General features: G+C 59.8%; 1 protein-coding gene across 2 annotated transcripts; it reads right to left on the bottom strand.

The window, feature by feature from the left end:
• Positions 1–5909: 5909 nt before the first annotated feature.
• SMIM38 (small integral membrane protein 38) lies at positions 5910–12926 on the bottom strand. 2 transcript variants are annotated; one of them, XM_045486217.1, is made up of 3 exons: positions 10199–12926; positions 9462–9566; positions 5910–9020 (listed from the first exon to the last, which is right to left on the bottom strand). In XM_045486217.1, the coding sequence occupies exon 3, from the start codon at positions 8342–8344 to the stop codon at positions 8189–8191; it is 156 nt and encodes a 51-aa protein (XP_045342173.1). In that variant the 5' UTR covers positions 8345–9020; positions 9462–9566; positions 10199–12926; the 3' UTR covers positions 5910–8188. The 2 variants fall into 2 exon arrangements, 1 of the variants encoding a protein (XP_045342173.1); XR_006714333.1 differs by having other exon boundaries at positions 8344–9020; positions 9971–12926.
• Positions 12927–23280: the final 10354 nt, after the last annotated feature.

Below are 23280 nucleotides of genomic sequence, written 5' to 3'. Positions count from 1 at the left end.
CCGCCCATGGCTTCTGCAGCCCCACACCTGCCCTCCTCCTCCCTCCCTTCCCTCCTCCTCCCTCCCCCTCCTCCCCCTCCTCCTCCTCTCTTCTTCCCCTTCCTCCCCTTCCTTCTCCCTCCTCCCCGTCTCCCTCTTCCCCATCCTCCTTCTTTTCCTTCTCCCTCCTCCTCATCCCCCTCCTCCTCCTCCTCCTTCCTCCCTCCGCGGATCCTAAACTTGCCTTGAGCTTTCCAGCCGTGGGACCCTTGCTGTTCCTCCTGCCTGGAACGCCACTCCTCCCCTGTCTGCCGCTCAGAGCCCCTCCAAGGCCTACCTCTGGCGACACCTCCTCCGGGAAGTCTTCCCCAGACCCTGAGAGACGATTAATGCCCCTTCCCCTATGTGTATCCCTGGGGCGCTCTGCCCCCCTTAGAGCCCTGAGGACCATCTGCCCGGTCGGGTATTATTTACACACGGCTCGTCTTCCCCGCTCAACCCGGAGCTGCCGGAGGCAGGGACCACGTCCTCGTCCATCTTGCCCTGTGCGGAGCCTGTGCAGGTGCAAATATCAGTGCGGGGGTGGAGGGGTGCGAATGGGGGGCAGGGGGTGGGGAACGGAGCCCCCAGCGACCCGTGCGGCGGAGGCTCCAGACCTCGTTGAGGCTCCTGGCCCTCCCCACAGCGCCAAACTGCTGGGGGTCCCTCGGCGGCCACATCTGGCTTAAAAAGGAAATACACTGCTTCGGGACTTAACTCTTTTTATTTTTAGACCCGGTGACTCATCTCCATCACGGGGGCCCTGCAGGCCGCTCTCGAGGGAGATGGCGGAGGCTGGGCGTCTGTTCCCCGGCCAAGCGGGGTTGGGGGGAGAGGGGCAGGGGCACCGGGCGGCCGATGTCCAGCTGAGAGGTGAGCGGTCACTCGCCTTCCACCTGCCCTCCAAAACATCTAGTCTCAGGAGGCCGGGGACACCGGAGGGGGCGGCTGGGCAGAGGTAACGTGTGTCACGTCCCATCCGGGGAATGAAGTCGGGGCCGGTGAGCTGTCTGGGGGGGGTCTCCCCTCTGTATCCTGTTCTCACACGGACTGGCCACGGAGGCTCCCCGGGGGTCAGGGCACCCACCCGGCCGTGACCTCCAAGGGAAAGAGCTGCGAGGGCTGGTGGGACGGGAGGCGGGACGGGAGAGCATCTCTGGTGACGGGATTAGCACACAGACCGCCTCCCCTGCGCTCCAGGCGTCCCTTCCTTCCCTACTCACCCCTGCCCCTAGACACACAAAGACGGACCCTCCCCAAGTCTCTCCCCGGCCCCTCCCCTCACAGATTCTCACTCGCTGCCCTTTTCCAACTTGTATAACCTACTTGTTTCTTTAGTTCTTTCTTAAAAAAAAAAAAAAATACGTGCGCCTCAGGGCACCTGGGGGGCTCCGTCAGTTAAGCATCCGGCTTCAGCTCAGGTCAGGATCTCACGGTTCGTGGGTTCGAGCCCCGCGTCGGGCTCTGTGCTGACAGCTCAGAGCCTGAGTCTGCTTCGGATTCTGTGTCTCCCTCTCTCTCTGCCCCTCCCCCGCTCATTCTCTCTCTCTCTCTCTCTCTCTCTCTCTTAAAAATAAATAAAACATTAAAAAAATTTTTTTGAACACACGCACTTTACAGAAAAAATAGAAAACCCACAAAAGCTGATGTGGACCTAGAGAACAAGACAAGGAACGTGGGAGGGCAGACGGGAGAAGGTATTTGTGTTTTCTCGCAAGTACGCGGACGGGCTCCAGAGAAGACACAAGAAAGCAGCACCACGGCCGCACTTGCTGGTGGGGGCGGGGGGTACGTGGCTGGGGGAGGTGGGGAGCAGGCTGGCTTTGGGGGGGATGCCCTTCTGTGGTTGTCGGGGGGAAGGCGGCGGGCAGGGAAGGAAGGGGCAGGCGTCAGGAACGTCCCCAAGCCACCCTCACTGCTGACCCCAACTGCACGTTCAGGGGTCCCCAGGCCACCCCGAGGTGCATCACTCCTTAGAAGGACTCCTTACCCCCCGGGGGATCCATGCTCAGTGTGGTGGTTTATTACAGCAAAAGGGCACAGCTCAAAATCAGCCAAGGACAGAGGTGCGTGGGGCAGAGCCCGGGGAAGCTCCGTGCAGAGAGCTCCTGGGACCACGGACAGTGCCAGCCCCACCCGCGAGGATGTGTGACACACACAGCCAACCAGGAAGCTCCCCCCTAAAGCGAGCTCGGTGTGCAGTTTTTGTCAGACTCGACCCCCTAGACACGGTTGACCACCCACCCGTCCAGCCCCTAGTCTCCCCGCCCCCTTCTGGAGATGGGGAGGAAACTGCGTGGCCAAAGCCCCCGTAAGAAGTCACCTTGTTAGACTGACTGTCCCACGTGGCCCAAGGTCCCAGGCTGACAAGGACACTCAGAGCATTGCCAAGGCCTAAAGATCCCCTCCCAGGGCAGAGACCGGAACTCCCTGTGGGTACTTCATTCATTACTACCCAGCAATTCACGTAAAGGAGATGACTAACCACGCCCACGACGCTCCTGATTGTGGCACAGGGAACCCCTGATCCCAAGGAGATCCCATCGCCCGTGACGATTAGCCGCTCGACATGTGAGCAGCCTCCGTGCTCCCCACAAAGGCGGTGGCTTCGTTCTGTGCGTCTGGGCCAAGCTGCGGTGACATCTGCCAGAGCGCGTGGCCCAGAAGCTTGCTCCGGAGGGGGCCTCGGTGTCAGCCGTCTGAAGGTCCGAGCGGAGCGCCAGGACCTCCCGCAGGGCGTGGGGCATCGCAGCGGGAAGCGGGAGGGACAGACGTGGTCAGGTCTGCCCTCGGGGGTCCAGGTTGGCCCTCGTCTGCCCCTGCCACGTTCCGTCCCCACGGCCGGCCTTGCGTGGGCGTCCCCGCCGGCCCCTTCCCTCCCTCCCAGGGTCTCCCGTCCCCGGTCAGTCTCACCTGCGGCATCCAAAGTGCGCCCCGAAACCGACAGAAGGGAGCAGAAGGGAAGGGAAGCTTCCGAGCGGCTGGCACAGGTGTTCTGTTCGCTGCTCTTATAAATGGGGTTTTTCATGCCAACATGTGCCCGTGCAGTCGGTGGCTTAGAAACCAAGCCATCCATCTCACTGCCAGTGCCCCGAGTGTGTCCTTCTCCTCCCCAGGGCTCCTACCCCTCCTGTACCTGCCACCTCTTTTCCGGTCACTCAGGCGACGCCCCACCCCGGAACCACGTCCAGCCCCCGAGAACGTCTCCCCCTCGACTCCAGAGTTGCGTGATGATGCTGCTGGTGCTTCCCTACCCATCAGGATAGCGAACAGCTCCCTGTTAAGAGAGAACTTCCTTTTCGGGTTAAAAACGTATCAATCTATTATCTACTTCTGTTTTTGATGAGTTTTGAGGTTGGATGCGCCTTTTATCCCAAGACCTTTGGAAATACACCGAAGGAAACTATCAGGTTATGTCTCTCTTCGGAGCTATTACTGTGGTAAGTTGCATTAACTGACTTTCTGGTATTCAACCCTCCCTGCGTTTCTGGAACCCACCCTACTCGGTCATGATGTTTTATCCCTCTGATGCGATACTTAATTCAGCGATTCGTACTTTTGCACCAGTATTTCTAAGTGACATCGACAGGCATTTCCTCTTTCCGTGTGTCTTCGGGGGACTTGGGTCCCAGTGAGATGCTTACTCCATGGAACTGAGAGAACTCCTTCTTTTGTGAGCTAGAGCACTTTAGTGTTGAGTATGGGCGGTGGTAGGGGTCCTCCGTTGAAACATCCTGGGCCTTCATGCCTTGTTTTAAAGGAGACGCTGCGCGTGGTCTCAGCCTGCCAGTAACCAAGGCTGTGGTTTAGACCCGCCCCCGGCTTCCTATTGGGATTGTAAGATGCTCTTCAGCAGCTACGTCAGGAGACTTTGAAGAAATGAAGGCCTGGAGCCACAAATTACACGGCACACCTGGGGCCACACAGCAGGGTCGCAGCGGGAGAGACAGAGAGCGTATGACCTTTCGTTCAGGTCAACGGTGGGGGGCTAGAGTTTCGAGAGTTCACTCTTTAGTGATGAATTTAAAACATAGGAATGGGATCGATTGTTAGGGGGGTTTTTTCCCGCAAAAATGCCACTGAAATACACACTTAAAAATGATTGAGATGGGGACACCCGGGTGGCTCAGTCGTTTAAGCCTCCAACTCTTGATTTCGGCTCAGGTCATGATCTCGAGGTTCGTGGAATCAAGCCCGGCATCGGGCTCTGCGCTGACAATGCAGAGCCTGCTTGGAATTCTCTCTCTCCCTCTCTCCTTCCCCGCTCTCTCTCAAAATAAATACATAAACATTTTTTTAATGGTTAAAATGGTAAATTTTACCTTGTGTGTATTTCAACACAATATTTAAAGAGAAAAAGGAGAAGGAAATACATAAGAAATGTTATTTTTAAAAAATCCAGGACTTGGGGACATTTGTTAATTCTATCACTTTGTTATTACTCTAATTTCCTCTCTTCATTTCTGTCTTCCGTTTCTCTTTGCTTTGTTCTATTGTTCTTTTTTCAATTTATTGAGTCATATACTTAATTCATTGATTTTCATTCTCTCTCATTTGTATAGTATTTACGGCAATGACTTTTCCTGTAAGAACAGCTTTGGCTGCATCTCATAAGCTCTGCTGTGTAGTACTGATGTTATAACCTCAAACCATCCTCCAGAAAGCTCTCTTTCCGATGACACATGCGTTCCTATAACACACAGCACACCTGCCCACCAGGGCTCATCCTCTCTATTATGAAGTTCTGGCACAATGCTGTGCAATATAAAAATAATGTGGGCTGCACATGCGTTTTAAGATTTTCTAGTAGCAACATTAAAACGCATTAAAAGAAACAGGTGAAATGAATTTTAGTATTTTATTGAACCCAGTCGTGTCCAAAATATTATGATCATTTCAGTAATGTATCATTTCAATCAGTATCTCAATGGCACTGACCACCCTTCCAGTACTTAATAGCCACGTATGCCTAGTGCAGATCCAGCATCTGTGACCAGGGTCCAGGTCTCTCTGCCCACTTCTCAGCTCCCAGCCTGCAAGCCGCTGTGTTTTCTACGTTGTATCCACGGTGCTTTCACATTGTGAGGGCTGAACAATGCTTGCCGGGTTGAGCACATCTCCCCCTCCATTTATCCGTCTGCTGGCCCTCGTTATCATTCATTTACCCATCAGCATTTCGTGTCCCAAATGAGGACAATTGCAACGAATGGCAAAGGGTCAGTGGCAGAGACGGCCAGTTGCGCGTCTAATATCCACGTAGCCTTCCTTTATTTAATATTTTTAATGTTTTATTTATTTTTGAGACAGAGAGAGACAGAGCATGAGCAGGGGAGGGACAGAGAGAGAGGGAGACACAGAATCTGAAGCAGGCTCCAGGCTCTGAGCTGTCAGCCCAGAGCCCGGCGCAGGGCTCGAACTCACAAACCGTGAGATCATGACCTGAGCCGAAGTCGGAGGCTTAACCAACTGAGCCACCCAGAAGCCCCTATGTAGCCTTCCTCTATAATAGAATCCTCACATGATCTAGGGTGGCAATGAGCCCCACTGACAAACTCCATTTCTCAGCCGCCCCTGCATGTAGGGGTGTCATGTGACATGACTCTGGTTTATGAGATATAAACCTAAGGGTTTTAGGTGTCAGAGAATTGCCTCCCCCTCTCTATCACCCTTTTTTCTCTTCCTGCCTGGAACGTCACTCAGGATGCCTGGAGTAGCAGCAGCCTTTTTGTGACCATGAAGACCGAAGCTGCATGTGAAGAATGCCAGAGCAGAAATATGGAAGGATCTGAGCCCGTGATAATATCATAGGGCTGCCATACCCCAGTCTGGGAATCCCAAGTGCCAGACCTCTTGCTACACGAGAAAAAGAACATGAAGGGGGAACAAAAGGCTTCTCTTGTTTAAGTCACTGTTTACTCGTCTGTCACTTGCAGCTAGATGTGGTTGCTGCATGATATCAGGCCGGGGTACATCCTGTAATTCACTCAGTCGCCGTGGCTCGAGTGCCTGTTCTGAGCCGGGCAGGCATCATAAGGCTGTAGATGGCTGGCCTGGTGCATCGCTGCAGAGACCCGCGCCCAGCAGAACGTATCCGTTGTGAATCAGGACACAACGCAAACTGGCTTCGGCGGCAGGGGGAAGAAAGGTACCGACCAGTGTAACTCCAAAGGGGCTCAAACAGCCCTGGCAGAATCTGGTTTTCTTGCACGGTCCCACGTTGGCAGGAGCCTCCCGCTTCTGTCCCCTCTGCCAGACCACCCCAACAGCAGGGGCGGCGGTGAGAGCCCCAGCATCCTGGCTCGCTGGACCAAACGGCGCACCGCAAGTATGGGCCGAAGCGCCATCACACGCACCCGTGTGCACACGCAGGCTGCACGCAGATTACTCGCAGGTCCGCGACTGGAGACCCATTAACACGCTGTGTGCTGGGACTTTTCCTCCCTCGGGTGGGGGCGGGGCCTGCTATGCAGGAGGTAGAGGGGTCTCCCGGGACGGGGAACGTCCCGTTTTAAACCTGGGTCCGTCCCAAGGGAACCGGAATGAATGGCCACCCGCCCTCCTTTGATACCCGATCCTGAGAACACACGTGGTTCTTCTCAAAGAGACCAGTAAAATCACGCGTGATTTTAAAAGGGCATTGAACGCCGTTTTCCTTCAGGGCAACGAGAACACCTCCTCCCCTGACCCCTACCATCAGGTTCTGGACGCGGTGGGGGCGTGAGTTCTGTGGCTCCCACAACCCCCCAGGACAGCCGCCCTCCAGCCCCTGATGAATCCACGCACACCAAGCCCCTCCCACCACCACCAACACCACCGCGCAGACTCTCTGGACCGTCATCCGGAAGAAAAGAGCCTCATCGGCCATCCGCCCCCAGACACCCCCCCCCCCATCAAAATCTCTCGTGTGGGTCAGCCCCGCCCCCAGAAGGTCCCCGCTTCCGCCAACCGGCTCCCCGGGCCCCGAGGTTGCCTGGAGCACGGCAGGTCCTTCGGGAGCAAAACAAGATCTCCTCGGTGTCGGTGAGTTCATCAGGTCCCGCCGCACCCCCGGCTCGGGCCTGCGGTCCCTCTGCGGGGACGCCGCAAGGCAAGACGGGTGGCGCCGGGCCGGGCCTTCCCGAGTCTGCTGGCCCAGGTCAGCAACACCAGCTCCCTAAGACTCTGCTCTGACAGGTGTCCCCGGTCCTGTGCAACCAGGCGCCAGCCTCCCAAGGACATCTTGTCCCTGCCCCTGCTTCTCCGTCTGGGGAGCCCGGCCATCGTGTTGGCTAAAATCCGCAGGGTGATTAGAAGGAGCCACCAGGTCGAGAACCTCAGAGCCACCGGGTGGCGCTCCCAGGCGGGGTGTGACGGGCAGGCGCGGCTCCTGGGGCCCGAGTCAACCCTCCCGCCTGCCCGCCTTCTGAGGCGCGTCTCAGCCACACGCTTCCAAGCAGCGAGGAAGAGAGGCTCTCACTGGGTCCCTGCTTTCTCTCCTGCGCCGTCCTCCGAGTCCAGCAGGGTGCAGGCTGGGGGGGCTGCCACCCTACCCCTCGTCCAACCCTCCTCGTACCCTTCTGAGGAGGGAGGGATTATTGCGCCCATTTTAGAGACAGAGATTTCCTTCCCCGCGGCCAACCAGAGCTGGACTCGAACTCAGGTGTCGAGCCTGTCCTGAGACCCTCTGGGGGTCTGCTCTGGGGAAACCAAGGCAGCCGTCTGAACTTACTATTATCCCTCCGGGGGGCAGGAGGAAGCCGAGGGGCAAGGCAGCTTTGGGTGGCAGGGCTGGCTCGTGACGTGGCCACATCTGTCCCCTCGGCGCCCACCCCAGCCCCTGTGGCTCATCCCCACCTCCTCCCGCAAACATACTTACAAAGACGTGGAGGCAGAGCGGACCGAGCCCCCCACGATCGCTCCCTCCAGCTGCGGACCCCAGACCCTGACGGACGGACAGACAGGCCGTGGTGGCCCCTCTGTCCCGACATGGGACGGGCTGGTGACCAGGACAGCTCAGGGCCAGTGGGTGGGGCGCCACGGTCCATCTCTGCCCTGCGGGTAGGAGCCGGGGGTCGGTGGCCTGGCCCTCCCCGCGCGCCCTCGGCTCAGGAGAGGACGCCTCTGGGGCAGTGCCCTCCTGGGGGGGGGGGGGGAGGGTGACGCTCAGAGTCCCCAGCCGCCGGCAGAGGCCCTAGTCCTCCTTGGGCTTCTGGGGGTGCCGCCGGGCCAACTTATAGTCTATGTAGGTCCCGAGGCAGGACCAGAGAATGAAGCGGGCTAACAGGACAATGACCAGCAGGACCAGGAGCGGGTCAGGGCCGGTGCTTCCCTCCCACCAGGAGGCCATGCCGAGGGTGGGGGCCCCCACTGGGGTGCGGGCTGTGCCGGGGGGGAGGGGCCTGCTCCCCCGGATCGGAGCCCGGGCCTCCCCGGCGGCGAGTGACAGGCCAGAGCGCGAGGCTCGCGGCCTCCCCGGTCAAGAGGCCCGGCCGCATTCAAGGGCCCACAATGGTCGCATTGTGGCGAGGCCGCGAGCGCCCCCCTCTCCGCCGGGCTCCCCGCTCGCCAGCGCTGACGTCACCCCCGGGCGGCTCCGGCGGCAGCTGCCGGGCGAGGCCGGCCACCTTCTCGGCGCTTCCAGCCGCCCACGCCCGCGCTTCCGGCGCGCAGACAATCGGGCCCTTTCTCTGCCCAATTAGCTATCGCTCGGCGGCAGGGGGGGGCGTGGCGCGGGGAAGGGGACGCGGGGAAGCGGAGGGGACGCGAGAGGACCCCCCCTTCCCCCCCCTCCGCCCGCGAGGGGGTCCGTGGGGGTCGGCGCACCCGCGCGCTGCCACCTGCGTGCGGCGGCGGGACAGACCTGCTCGCTCCCCGCTCCCCCTGCGGAGGCCCTGGCCGAGCTGCCCCTCCCCCTCCCACCTCCACCCCTTCTCACCCTCACCGTGACCCTCGGCCTTGATCTAGCGGGTCCCACCGCGGGCTCGCGGCTGACCTGGAGCCTCAGCCTGTCTGGGCACCGACCCCTGGAGGGAAAGTGAGGCAGGTGGCTGGGGCCTGACCCGAAGGGAGCGGTGAGTGCGGGTCAGGGGACCAGCACGCTGCTGGGTGCCCGGGCTCCAGATCCCCAACGGCCCTCCCGCCGCCAGAGAGGATGCCCCGAGAAATGTCCCCACACCATCACCGAAGGGACAGCCTCCACCTGCCGTTATCTGCCTGCCACACACACACAAGCCCAGATGTGCACGCACCCAGGCACCCACAGCCCCGCACCTCTGCACACCCTGCCCACCCCCCACCTCGGACCTTCCCCAGCCAAGCTCTGCCTGGGGGAAGAGACAGTGTGGGCACCTCCTCAGACCCTATGGTCTCATAAGGCAACGGGGCCCCACCTGGAGCTCAGAGGGCCCGGCGGCAGGAGCCGAGGTCTCTGAGAGCGCGTCCTGGGGGGCCCAGCGCGTACTCACCCCGGAAAGCGTGCAGTCCCCCCGCAGGTTCCTGGTCAGGGAGAAGGCTCGGGGGCCCCCGGGACTGCCGGCCACCTGACGCCCCTTCCTGAATTTCTTCTCTATCTGCAAAATAAGAATGTGCTCCTTCCAGCCCTCCCAGAAGGTTCTAAGGAGTAAATGCAAAGGCTCTGACAAGGAGCGCAGCCTAAGATGGGCAGTGGGGTAGGGAGGCAGCCCTCACCTGTGGTTTTCCTCAATGAGAAGCCAAGCGAACGTGTGTCCCGTGCTCACCACGGGCCAGTCCCAGGATGAGCCCCACCGGCGCCCTCGCTCAGCGCTCACCCCCCACTGGCTCAGGTATCAGCCCCAGTGAAAGGGCACCGTGCCCTACTTTGCTCTCTGGGTGGGAAATGACTTTCTCTGCCTCTGTCCACAGAGCGAGCGGCCACCAGCGGACCTGGCCAGGTGACCCAGCACATTTGCTGACCCCAACTGTCGCAGAGGTACGGACGTGGCTTCAAACCTACGTGAGAACTTAGCAGGAGCCCAGCGTGGAGGCAGGAAGCACACAGGGCATTCTGGAAGACGTGGCCACTTGGCAAGGGCTTCCAGAATGTTGCAGAAAGTCCTCAGGGGTGTTCAGGAGCCACCTGCCTGGACACACCCGTCTGCATCTGGAGCGAGGTCCCAGGGGGAAGCAGCCATGAACGAGGGGAGGGAGAAGGAACTGGTTCCTGAGCAGGCATTTTGCTCACCTGAGCGGTCAGCGTCTCCAGGTGGGTGTTCTGGGCGAACCCAAGGCACCGAGCGCACGCCAGCTCCCGACCTGGCAGGTGGGGACAGGGTGGCCTTGGGTAAATCCCTGTGTTTGCCAAGCACACCATGGGACCCGCAGAGTCAACAGCGTCCCGGTCACGTGGCATCCACACACCCAGAAGCTCTGGGATCACGGAGGCCTCCCAGATCCTGCTCAGATGCCCCCGGGCCCCAGAGTCCGCGAGGCCAAGGTCAGCACGCCCTTCGGGAGAGGAAGTGAATGTCCCCAGCCCCCGGACAGTGTCACGGCTGTGCCCCCCGCTGACTTCTCCCAAGAAGGGTGTACGTGACACACAGCAGGTGCAGCAGACCCTAGTGGATAAGGTGGCCGTCACCCAGAAGGAGAAAATATTTCGGCGACGAGAAAGTGCATCAGACAGGCCAGCTCTGATGTCACGCAGTTCCCACCGTGTCCCGTGGGGTGGGCACCGCGTGCTCCCCACTCTACTCATCTTACAACTAGCAGAGGTGATGGGCTTGGGGCACGGTCGGGGCTGCACCCTGGTCTCTGGGACCTTTTACCCACCTCTGTGCCCCCGACCCCTAGCTTCAGTAGCTCTTTACTCCTCCAGGGAACATGCTGTGGGGGCTGCCCAGCACCGCGACCCAGGACCGACTGGGGGCAGGGGGGAACGAACGCCCAGCTCCCCTGCAGATCAGGACAAGCCCAAAGGTCAAAACAGGCCCCAGAATTCCGCTCCAGATCGCTGTGAACTTGGGACATCTTCCCGGCTTCCCCCTTCCCTCCTGCCCTCCCCCTGAACACAACCCGTGACAAAGATGACGAGTGTCCCCCTTAAAGGGAGTCAGAGTTTCCCACGACGCACAGAGCTGAGCAGGGGCCACCCCAGCCCGGGGGGGTCTGGGATGGAGGTGTGGCCCAGTCCGCCCCCGCCCCCCCACCCAGACCAGCTCGCACTGCGAGTGACAGCACCGGAACCAGCCCCGGGGGCCCCATTTCAGTTGGCGGCTCTCATCGGGGCGTCCTGCGATGCCCCGGGCCTCAACTGCCTCCTCCATAAAAGGGGGCAATAGCCCCTTCCCCGTGTCTGCGGGTAAGGCCGGGGGTAAGCCTGCTTTGCCGGGGAAGTACATCACTGCTCAAAGGCGGCAGGCGGCCAGCGGACTTCAGGGACTCCAGGGGAAGAGCTGGTCAGTGACGCTGGCCCCTCTCCACCCGAGGTCCATCCGGCATATCACACTGGTTTTGGTCGGTTGGTTGATTCTGTTTTCCACTTTGACCACGGCGCTGAAATCCTCTGAAATCTCTGACATGCGTCTAGCCCGCGAGCTCCCACCAGATCCCCCCCGTCCTGGCACCTAGAAGGCGCTCAGCAGGAAGGTGTCCCATGTACCGGGGCCAAGAGCCCAAAGGGAAGGAGGCCCCTGTGTCCATGAGACCGGCTTCCGCCCAAAGTATAAAACCAGCAGCCACAACTGTGCCGAGAGTGAGGCACTCGGAGGTGTTGACGGCTTACCGATCAAGATCACCATTTTTCCTTTGTATCCAAGCAAGACACGCTTGCGCTCACCAAAAGGAAATGTGCGAACCCCGCGGAAATACGTGAGTTAGGAGAGAATGAGCGTCAACCACTTCTGCACGACAGACACGAGGCGGGGGAGACGCGAGGACCGGTGCGCAGCGGGCGCGAGCACCCTGGGACGGATTGAGGCCGGTTTACCTCTCCCCCCCCCCCGCCCCGCCCCTGGAAGACTGCGTCTCAAACCCCTCAAGCCAACAGAACACGCATTTCGAAACCGGGTTTCCCTTGAAACGCACCGTTCCGAACTCACAGACGGGCGGAAATTGATTTTCTTTCTTCCTGCACCACAAAAGCAGATTCGAATCCCAACCAGAGGGACGAGTGGGGGGAGGGGGCGAGTGGCCAAAGCTGCCTCCTCCCTGGAGGGGCGCGGGGTGGTGGGGGGGGACCCCCGCGCCGGCCGCCTTGTCTCCCGAACCAGGGATGGCCCCCGGCCGTTTGAAACGTCCCGGCTGCAGGCAGGAAGCCGGGCCCGGGGAGAACGCACTTGAGCTGAGTTATACCCCACCGCCCTTCCAACATCTGAAAGCTGGCTGTAACTTTGCTCGAGGTGATCAAACAGCTAGTCAAGGACGCTGTCAGGAACAGAATGAAATTCCAAATAAATTAGCCATGTCCGAGAAGCCAATACAACACCGGATTAAGGCTCACAAAGGAAACACAATTTATTCAGCCTACCTTGTCAGAATCCTTAATAACCCTGCCCCCTCTTTCTCACCTCGAGCCGAGCCCTCGGACGGGAAGGGGCAAAGCGGACCCCGCTCGGAACGCGGGGGGCCACGCGTCTGGGCGTGCGTGCCGCCCAGGTGAGAGTTACATGGTCACAAAATCGTGCTTTTACGAAGGGCTCGGCGGAGACCCCGCGCGCCGTGCGAGGGGGCGAGATGTCGCCGAGGCCGGCCGGGAAGCATATGCGGCTGGCTCACGTCTGAATGCGAGTTCATACATTAGAATACGGGACGTGGGGGCCCAAGGGAGGAATATTAACCATTTCTGCTTAACTCTTTGCGGGGTGGGAGGGAGAGGCATCCCACCCGCCTCTTCGGCAAGGCCCATTCCGGCAGGGGGCCTCTGGTCCCCCCCCAACATCACTCCATTTTTCGCAGCCTCGAGTAGGTCGCAGGGACCCGGAGCCCCTTGCAAATACTTGGTATCGTCTGATGGCATTCGTTAATACCGACGACAGCGCTAAAAACAATACCTTTTTTTTTTTATCAACGAACCCAGACATCTTTCACAGGCCCCGGCCAACGCTCTTGGAAAGAGTTCACCGTTTGGCAGCTTTGGGGGGGCACCTTTGAAGGCTCTGTGGGGATGTATCTGCTTTGCCTAAAGACCTCAGTCAGCCCTTTCTTCTTCACAGGGAGGCAGGGGGAGAGGCCGGGGAGGGGGGTGGGGGGTGCTTGGCCGCCCCGAGGCCTTCGCAAAAGAAAAACAGCGGGAATTCTGAGGGGAAACTGGAAGGAAGGGATCCTCTGTGCGTCTGAGGCAGGGAATATCAAGATGCTTGAGAAATACACAAAATAAAGATTTTCCCAGAAATGAAAAAAGAAAAAAAAAGAGAGAGATGACCCAAGTATTATTATTTTTTTTTTTTTAACATAAAGGAAGTATAGTGAGTAGGGCGGGGAGAAAGATGGCAGCCGTTTCCCAAGCGCCCCTGGGCCTCGGTTCTCTTTCTCTTATCTATTTGTAAATTTATTTATTTTTTTTGGGGGGGGGGGACAGAGAGAGACAGAGCATGAACGGGGGAGGGGCAGAGAGAGAGGGAGACACAGAATCGGAAACAGGCTCCAGGCTCTGAGCCATCAGCCCAGAGCCCGACGCGGGGCTCGAACTCACGGACCGCGAGATCGTGACCTGGCTGAAGTCGGACGCTTAACCGACTGCGCCACCCAGGCGCCCCTCTATTTGTAAATTTAAAAGGGAAGCAGAGGATGGGGACCGGGGACGGGGAGACGCTTGTGAGGCCCTCGGCACGGGCCAGAGAGCCACAGGCGAGAGGACACCGTGGGCTCCCAGAGTTGGACTGAGCCACGGGAAGGTGCCACCAAAGGAGGGTCACGGGAGAACCGCCCACAGCCACCCCACGGGCTCGTGTCCTCGTGCCTCCTGGAGTCTCCATGCTCACCAGCGGGTGCCGGTGATCAGATTCCAGGGGCAGGATGGCTCAGGCTAGCCCGGGCCGGCCCCCGGCCCCCGGCCCGCTCCGGAGACTCGTGCTGGCACCCGTCGGCAAACGCAGTTCAAGTTCTTCTAACCCCCCTGCTTCCCCCTGCCCCCTGGCTTCCTCTGCTGCGCCGGGTCGGCCCCGTGACGCGCGACTCACGGCCACAGCGGTCCAGTCGCGGGGACAGAATAGGGCAAAGGCCAGTATGTGAGCGGAGAGGGGCCCAGCGGTCTTGACAACTTATGAAACACATCGGTGCACAGACCCAGACATCCCGAGTCCAAGGTCACACAAGTGGCCTAAAATGTACCTGGATTTTGCTTTTTAACCAGGTACGACCCGCCTTGAAAGAAGAACCTATTAGCTAGTTGCCTCGCAGGGCCACACGGAGAGGCCCCCGGGGCTGGGCAGCGCAGCAGGAGCGAGGGCGGGAGTGGCCGTCACCGCCGTGACCAGAGGTCACCTAGTGGGGTGTCCCCTACGCTGCGAAAGGCAAGACAGGCGCTGGGGTTTGCGGAGGTTTGTCGGGCGACGCCCTAAGCCCAGGACGACTGGGAGCGGCTTCGGCCGTTAGTGTGGCTCGTGCTTGCCAGGATCCAGATCTGCAATTACGGAACGTCAAGGACTGTCGCAGGAGAGAGGGTCTTAGAAGCAGCCGGAGAGGCGAGGCGGAGCTGAGGTCCGGGGCACAGGGGGACCCTCCACTGGCCTCTCAACAGCAATGGGGAAGCAGAAAGCACACGTCCACATGTTCTGGGTGTTGGAGTAAATCAGCCACCTAAAAGTATACATTGAGGGGCGCCTGGGGGGCTCCCGTCGGTTGAGCATCCGACTTCGGCTCGGGTCATGATCTCGCGGTTTGTGGGTTCGAGCCCCGCGTGGGGCTCTGTGCTGACAGCTGGGAGCCTGGAGCCCGCTTTGGATTCTGGGTCTCCCTCTCTCTCTGCCCCTCCCCCCCCCCCACTCACACTCTGTCCCTCTCTCCTTCAAAAATAAATAAACATTAACAAAAATTTTTTTTTAAACTACAGGCAAAACACGTGGGGGAAACTGGGGGAAATATAAACAAGAAAACTGCAGAAAACAAGAAAAATCAGGTCCAACTTGGGGAGGTTAAAATGAGAAGTCAAACGTATGACAGACGGCTTATCAGTCAGAGAAGAGGGGACATGTTCTAGGGCCTCGCATCCTTGGAAGGAACGTAAAACACCGCTTGACTTAGGCATGTAAAAATTTACGACGCCCGGTCACAGCCTCTGGGGTCCCCACTCAAAGAACAGAGACTGAACATCTGAGGTGCAAAGCGGGAGAGGAGAGAATCAAATGAGAAAAAAATAAACACGGTAAAAGACGCCGTGCTGACCTTTATACAGCGTTCCGGGGCTGTCTCCTCCTTGACTTTCAGGTTTCGGCTTTAATTCCGCCTTCCGAGAGAGGCCCCCCGAGGACCTCCCCATCCAGGGCTCCGTCTTCAAGGCTGAGGCACAGTCCACGCTCGTTATTCGTGGACCCCTTGTTTGCAGAGTCACCTGCTCCCTGAACTGTCCTCCTCCAAAATCAGTCCCTGTGGCACCTTAGTGATCTCTTGCAGACGCACAGCGCCAAGGCTTTTGACACGCGCTTTCCCGGCCCAGGGCAGACAAAGCTCGAGGCTCAGCAGATGGCCTTGCACTTACCCCCGGGGGGCAGGGAGGTCTCTGTAACGCACGAGAGCGCAGAGAAGTGAATCTGAACCCACGAGCGGGGTCTCCAAGCTCCGCCAGCTTGTCCGAAGATGATGTTCACGTTGCCTCAAGTTTCCTCCCAAATCCGTCTCCACAAATGTCCCTTCTGCCCCTGCGTGACCTTGACGGAGCCTGACCCAGCCTCCCAGCTCCTTCAGCACTACTGACCCGAGAGCATCTCTGCCAACTGAGCGGAGTCACCGCCCTGGGAGCAAACCCCTCTCTGGGTCCCCCAGCCTGTGGGCTTGGACACCAGTGGGTGCGGAGAAGACATCGCAGACCTCGAGGGCCGGCCCCTTTCCCAGAATGCACGTGGGAGCGTGGCGATGCCGCGGGAAGGCCGCGCTTAAGTGCGGGGGCGCACAAAACCCTTCGTGAGACGAAAGTCACCACAGTGGGTGGGAAATCCGGCCATCACTGGGGAGGACGCCTGCCGAGAGGACTTCCGCTCCCCCCCGGCCCCGACCGAGCCCCCACCTCGTTTCTGACATTCCTCACCCAGATCATCTGAAATTACACAGGGGTTAGGCTAAGCCCGGGTGATGGGTCTAACGTTTCAAGTGAATCGGTGCTTCTCCGTGGCCGCGGGTGGGGGACGATGGGGGCGCCCCGGCTAAGCCTCGATGCCTAAGGCCCAAAGGACGGCTTCCCCTCCATCAGGAAGGAACCCCTTCGGTCACATGGGAGAGGTTACGAGGCCAGCGATGCTTCCCACTCCTAAAACCTCTTTGTTTTCTGTTTTTTAGTATTTACCCTGAGCTTTGTTTCAGGAGCAGAAGGGGCCCTAGGAAGAGAAGCAAAGGAAAGCGGGGATTAAGATAACCCTGGCAAGGGGAGCCGTCTCTCCCGTGACCCTTCCTGTTGAGCAAACATCTGGGGTCCCACACGGCCCTGGGCCGCTCTCCCCGAACGCGGGTCGGCCCCAGAGCCCCCGAAGTCCCCAGTCCGTCGGGGCACTGGGACCAGGGAAGGCATCGGAAGGCCACGGGGGCTGCGGGCGTCTGGGCACCGCTGCACCCCCAAAGGTAGCGGGAAGACGGGGGCATCAGCTGCAGGCGGGCAGTGGGGAGGCCCAGCCACCTACTGGGAGGACATACTGGACAGGGGCCAGCAGAGGAGGCCGCGGGGCCGGAAGGAGCACTTCCCCATCCACTCGGCACCTGCCAGACCACAGCGAGACCGCTGGCTGGGCTGGGCCCCGGCCCCCAGGCCCTCGATGGGCCGGTCCAGAGGCGCCACACGCGGCCCAGAGCAGCCCGTACTGCCTCCGCTTTTGGAACAACCACCAAGTACATCTCGTCCTTCTTCCTTCACACAACCCTTGCAACCCCGACGTTCTGCAGGAGAGAAAACTGAGGGTCAGAGACACGAAGCCACCCCCCCCCCCACCGAGACCCCACAGCTAGCTGCCGGTGGTGCCACGTCCACAGTCGGTGAGGCCGGAGGGGGGCGAGGTCTGCGGGCCACTCTGTCCCACGGGACAGAGCACAAACCCCTGCGCAGCTGTCCAGGTCCCCCCACCGTCTGGCCGTTCTGTGCCTCACCCCTCCTAGGCAATGTGACCCGCACGAACCGGGCTGCTCTCCCCCCTCCCAGGCACACCCCCCTCGCTCAGCTGCCCCCCCCACCTGGGGGCCTCCCCCCGCTTGGTGCAGCCAGTTCCCCGGACGGCCCCCCGACAGCCCTCGGCTCCTGTGCTCGCGGGCGCCCTGTGCGGCCCCCTCCCACTCTAAACAGGACCGCCCTGGGAACTCCCAGGGAACTATGGAAACTCTGGCGTGGGATTTCCGAGCTGGGGTGGCTCACCGAGGGGAGGCCGGCCGCCCGTGGCCCCGGGGAGGGGTCGGTGCGGTGGGGAACTGAGTTCCTCCCACCGCCAGCCCCCCAAATGCAGAGAGCTGCTTGGGAGCACAGCCTCTGGCCGGCCCCCAGCTGCGGCCTCCGGAGAGACCCCTGGCCACCAGCTAAGCCGCTCCCGATTCCTGGTCCACAGACACTGCCAGTGTTGGCTGCTGCTGTAAGCCCTCGACTCTTCTGGAAACTTGTGGTACAACGAGAGACACCTGAGCACTCCCCCTGTTCTTCTGGGCCCTTCCCTTCCCTGCAGGCCAGGGTCAAGCTCACCCTCCTGCCCCTTCCCGAGGGGCCTGCCCTCGCACTCTGGGTGCGGATTTGACGCTCCCCGGGGCCCGCTCGGGAAACCCTGAGGGGGTCGCCGGTCTCTCTTGGGCCTCCGTTCCCCCCTCTCTACAGTGGGGGTGATCTCGCCCATCGAGGGGCACCCGGTGACGTCTGCACACGTTCTTGGCTGTCGCGTTGCGTCGGGGGTTGGTAACCGGCTTCCAGCGGGTAGAGGCGTCGGGTGCTGCTCACACCCTCGCAGACACGGCACCTGATCCACCCAAACCATCGGCGGTGCCACAGCCCAGGAACCTCGAACTCGAGGATTTGGCGAGACGCCCACGACGGAGAGCCCGACGCACGGACGGCCCGTGACAAGGGTGGGTCCCCTTCTCTTCTCCTTTGCGGGGCTCCTGTGCCACCAGGGGTCCCCCAAGCCCTCCAGGCCCCCAGCGGTTGGCCCGGCCGATGGCACAGCCTCCTGCCTGTCCCCCAGGTGCCAGGGAAGGGACACATGGCCGCTGGACCCAAAGCAAGATCCCAGAGCAGGAATAAAGCAGCCTGAGCCTCTCTCTTGCCTATCTGCTGGCCCGAAGTTCACGGGGAAACCAACAGGACCCCGGCCTCTCCTCCGCCAGGTCGGGGCGCCCTCCCCCACCACGGCCACCCGAGCCTTCCTGGCCTCCCAGCTAAGGAGCATGGTCTCTCCCCCCTCGGGAGCTGGGTGGCCGCACTTCCCCACCGGAACACCTCTGGCTTTAGCACCTGCCGGTCACGGAAAACGTTCGGGTCGGAGAGGGAAGGGTCAAGAACGTGCACAAGGAATGTCCCAGCCCAAATCCAGAAGCCCCGACTCTGGTGCTTCGCGGGATCCTGACCCTGGAAAACAAAACAGGCCGATAAACTGGCTTTTTCTGCGAAGAGCCCGCCAGGAGCTCCAGACCCAAGGTCTCAGCAGGACCGCCTGCCGCTGAGGGACGCCAAGAGCCTCCCCTGTGCTCCTGCCCCGCCCGCCCCTGTCCCCCAGAAGGAAGAGCCTGCACACAGGCTGCCTGGCGGCCCCTTGTCGCCCCCGAGAGCCTGCAACAGACAGAGTTTCGGGCCACACCAGGCCCTGTACTAGGGCCATCCTATCTTCGTTCACAACGAAACCCTCTCAGTTACGGGCAGCATCGGCAAGGGCCCTGGGACAGCCAGCCCCCGCTCGTCCTGGACCCCAAATGACCCCTGGGTGATTTTCCCTGCAGCACGAGCTTGGTCGCCTGACCGGGCATTTTGTGAGCAGCCCCAACGGCCTCTCTTCATCTCCCCTCGAGCTCCCGACCCAAGATCCTGGGGGACCCAAAAAATCACGTCATTCAACTCTCAAATGGCCCCACTCAGCCTCAACCCTGCTTTCCATGGTCCCCTGGGTTTTGTAATTTTTTTTAATGTTTATTTTTATTTTTGAGAGAGAGACAGAGCATGAGCATGAACAGGGGAGGGCAGAGAGAGAGGGAGACGCAGCATCCGAAGCAGGCTCCAGGCTCTGAGATGTTCAGCAAAGAGCCCGATGCGGGGCTTGAACCCACGAACCGTGAGATGGTGACCTGAGCCGAAGTCGGACGCTCAACCGACTGAGCCCCCCGGGCACCCGCATCGGGTTTTGTTGTAATTGGTGACACCCACTAGGTGGATGCCTCCGAGGTCATTCATTCACACTGCAAACATTTATTGAGTGCCTGTTGTGTGCCAAAGACCATACACGGGGTCGCTATGACTCCCAAATCCATCAGGGGCCTGGGGAGTCTACCCATCACCTTAAGGAGCATTGTGGGGAGTCGAGGCCGCGTTTAAAAGACTCGCGTACAGCCTCGTTCTCACGCGCAGCTGACACCGCGAAAGTCCGTGGGCGTGCACGACCACGCTTCGTGGGGAGAAAACACAAAACGAGAGAAATCCTTGACCAGGAGGAGCTTACACGCCAGAGGGCAGGCAGCCCCCTCACTCTGAAATAACCACGCGCCAGCCATCATCCCAGGTCCCCGCGGGACTGCGATTTGAAACGGCCCGACGCGGAGAGAGCAGACCTGGGAAAGCAACACGGTGCCGGGGGAAATTGGGAAGGCTTGGTTCCGTGCTCAGCTCTGCCGCTCATTACGACACATAACTTATCCCTCTAGAGCTCGGGTTCCCCACCTGAGAAATGAAGCCATAGACGGAAACGTGAAACCTACAATTATGGAATGTCGACAAGAAGACAGAGGAGAGGGGCCAGGTAAGCATCTGACTTCGGCTCAGGTCATGATCTCACGGCTTGTGAGTTCAAGCCCCGTGTCGGGCTCTGTGCTGGTAGCTCAGGGACTGGAGCCTGCTTCAGATTCTCTCTCTCTCTCTCTCTCTCTCTCTGTGTCTCTCTGCCCCTCCCCTGCTCACTCTGTCTCTCAAAAATAAATTAAAAATTAAAAAAAAAAAAAAAAAAAGAAGGCAGAGGAGAAACTCTCTGTGACTTTGAATGGGACCAAGAGCTCCCAGAGGGGACTAAGCTCCTAAAAGCGTCCTGAGACACGGACCTAAAAGAACATATCGCACATGCGACCTCATCAAAATGAAAGACTTCCGCTCCCCAAACAACACCACTAACAAAATGAGAAGACAAGCCAGCGGCTGGGAGAAATATTTGAAAAAATACACATCTGATCAATATCTTAGGTCCAACATATACAAAGAGTTCTCACGACTCAATAAGACAAAACGACCCAGTTTTCTAAGGGAGTGTCACCGAAGAAGGAAACTGGGCATCACATACGCAAGTGAACGATGCGGGAAGCATCGTTCGATCGCAGGAGATACTTAGGAAGGTGGCTAAAGTTTGAAGCGGACGACATCAAGTGCTGACAAGATGTGGGGGGAGTGGGGCTCTCAGACGTTCCTGGTGGGAATGAAATGCGGTGGACGCGTCGGCAGAGTTTGGCAGTGTCTTATCAAGTTGAACATTCACTCGGTGTGAACCCAGCAATCCCGCCTTCTAGCGCGTACCCGAGAGAAAGGAGCCCACGTCCGCTAAGACCTGGATCCCGATGTTTGTAGCTGCCTTATTCGTATTAGCCACAACTGGAAACGACTCAAGTGTCCAAAAGCAAATTACCGTGTGTTCATACGACTCAGCATCCTGGCAACATTCTGGAATGTTCAGGAATGTTCAGGAATGTTCAGGAACGTTCAGGAACGTTCAGGAATGTTCAGGAACGTTCAGCAGTAAGAGGAACTAAGCACAGACACGAGGACTCAGATGCATTATGCTAAGTGACAGGAGCCAGACAGCAAAGGCTGTGAACTTACACCTGCATGAAATTCTGGAAAAGGCAAAAACACAGACACAGAAAACAGCCCTGTGCTCTTCAGGGGCTGGGTGGGGAGAGGCCTCGCCTGCACCTTTGGGGGCAAGGGTCCGGTCCGATCCCCTGATTGTAGTGGTGTATACCTTTATCGAAAGTCATCAGGGGCGCCTGGGGGGCTCAGTTGGTTGAGCGTCCGACGTCGGCTCAGGTCGTGATCTCACGGTTCGTGGCTTCGAGCCCCGCGTCGGGCTCTGGGCTGACGGCTCGGAGCCTGGAGCCTGCTTCGGATTCTGTGTCTCCCTCTCTCTCCGCTCCTCCCCTGCTCTTGGTCTCTCTTTCTCTCTCTCAAAAATAAACATTACGGGGCGCCTGGGTGGCTCAGTCCGTTAAACGTCCGACTTCAACTCAGGTCACGATCTCGAGGTCCGTGAGTTCGAGCCCCGTGTCGGGCCCTATGCTGGCAGCTCAGAGCCTAGAGCCTGCTTCGGATTCTGTGTCTCCCTCTCTCTGCCCGTCCCCCGTTCATGCTCTGTCTCTGTCTCAAAAATAAATAAACGTTAAAAAAACAATTTTTTTAAATAAACATTTCAATAAACTTTTAAAAAGACATTAAGCCATCAAAAGGGTGACTTTTCCCCTATGCAAAGTACAGCTTGAGAACTGCCCCCCCCAAAATTCATCGCCCTCTTCACTGGAAGTCATAAAGTCGCGGTAAGAAGACGACCACGTCCCGTGTGGCACACGCAGTGCTGAACGATGGATGTTCTGTGTCCCCAGCGGTCACCTATCCCACGGGGCCCGTGTTCTCCCCATTGTACAGAAGAGCAAACAGAGGCCTGGGGAGGTGCAGCCGGCGGGCATCACCAGCAAGGATGTGACGGAGTCAGGCTTTCTACGCCGGCCTGACTCCAGTATCCACACCCCAAACCGCTGAGGCCATCCCGGGGGACTCCTCCCCTCAATCGCCAAGCTGCCTGTCAGCTTCGCCCACTTTCCAGACGCAGGGAGGAGGCCTCAGGGGAACTGGCTGCCCAGACTCACAGGGAGAGAGGGAGCCGGGTCTCAGCCGGGTCAGCAAACACTCTTCCCCCCCACAACAACCTTGAGGATGGAAAAGACCCGAGACTCGGCAGGAGCGAGGCCTGGGGAGAGCCAGGCTCTGCCCTCAGGAAGTTCACGGCTCCCTCTGGCCCAAGGTCACAACCTAGACCAGGGCATGTGGCTGCCCAGACCACTTCCACGGGGGCCCAGTGGAACGGAGGCCGGCGGGGAGAGAGGGGGGTTCGTGGCCACAGCTCAGGCCTGGGGAGGGGGGGTCGGGGGTTGGAAGAGGACAGGGGTGTTGCCTCCACCCTGCACCCCGCGGCGTGGCCGAGGGGTCTGCAGGAACAGGCTAACAGCCCCCAGCAGTTCTGGAAGCCCGGCCACTCGGTGAATGCCCAGCTCGGGGTTCAAAGCTGCACGTGCAGAACACCCCATCTAGAGGCAGGAATGCGCCGCGTCCCCGTGGCTTTGGGAGGGGGAGGGCGTCCCTGGGGGACAAGACCCTCTCCTCCCCAGTTGCCTCAGAACGGCCTCCTCGGGACTCGCGCCCCGGCTGCGCCCCCCACGGGCCAGCCAGCAGCCGCTCTGCGCCTTGGGTCCCTCCCCTGCAAGGTGAGAACTGAAATCCTGTCTGCACCCCCGTGTCTCCCAGCGGCGTCAGGGCGACCGAATGTACACGGCGCGGTGACGGAGGCCGGGCGCACCTGTAGCCCCATCTCCACCCCGTGAAGGCCGAACAGCGGTGCCAGGAGGCCGAGGTGGCCCAGCCCGGAACCGCTCCGAGCGGCCACGGGCGGCCGGACGGCACTTTGCCCCCCTGCTGGCACATTCCAGGCCGCACACGAGGCCATCTCGGTGGCAGACGCAGGGGACGGCCTCCTGGGTCTCCACGCAGGGCCAGCGCAGCGCTGAGCTGACCGCGAGGAGGACCTACAGGGATGGGGACCCCAAGCCGGTCAGGAGGCGGGAGGACATCCGTTCAGACCCGCACAGGTGGAAGGAGGGCAGCTGTCTCCCAACGGGGATGGAAAACGCCACTGGGCCTCCCGTTCCAGCCTCCGACTCCCCCCAGCCTCAACCCCGCCCGGATATCGGGGT

Source organism: Leopardus geoffroyi, chromosome D1 (assembly GCF_018350155.1).
Source record: "Leopardus geoffroyi isolate Oge1 chromosome D1, O.geoffroyi_Oge1_pat1.0, whole genome shotgun sequence".
NCBI classification, from domain to species: Eukaryota; Metazoa; Chordata; class Mammalia; order Carnivora; family Felidae; genus Leopardus; species Leopardus geoffroyi.
This window is presented reverse-complemented; position numbering and strand designations above follow the sequence as displayed.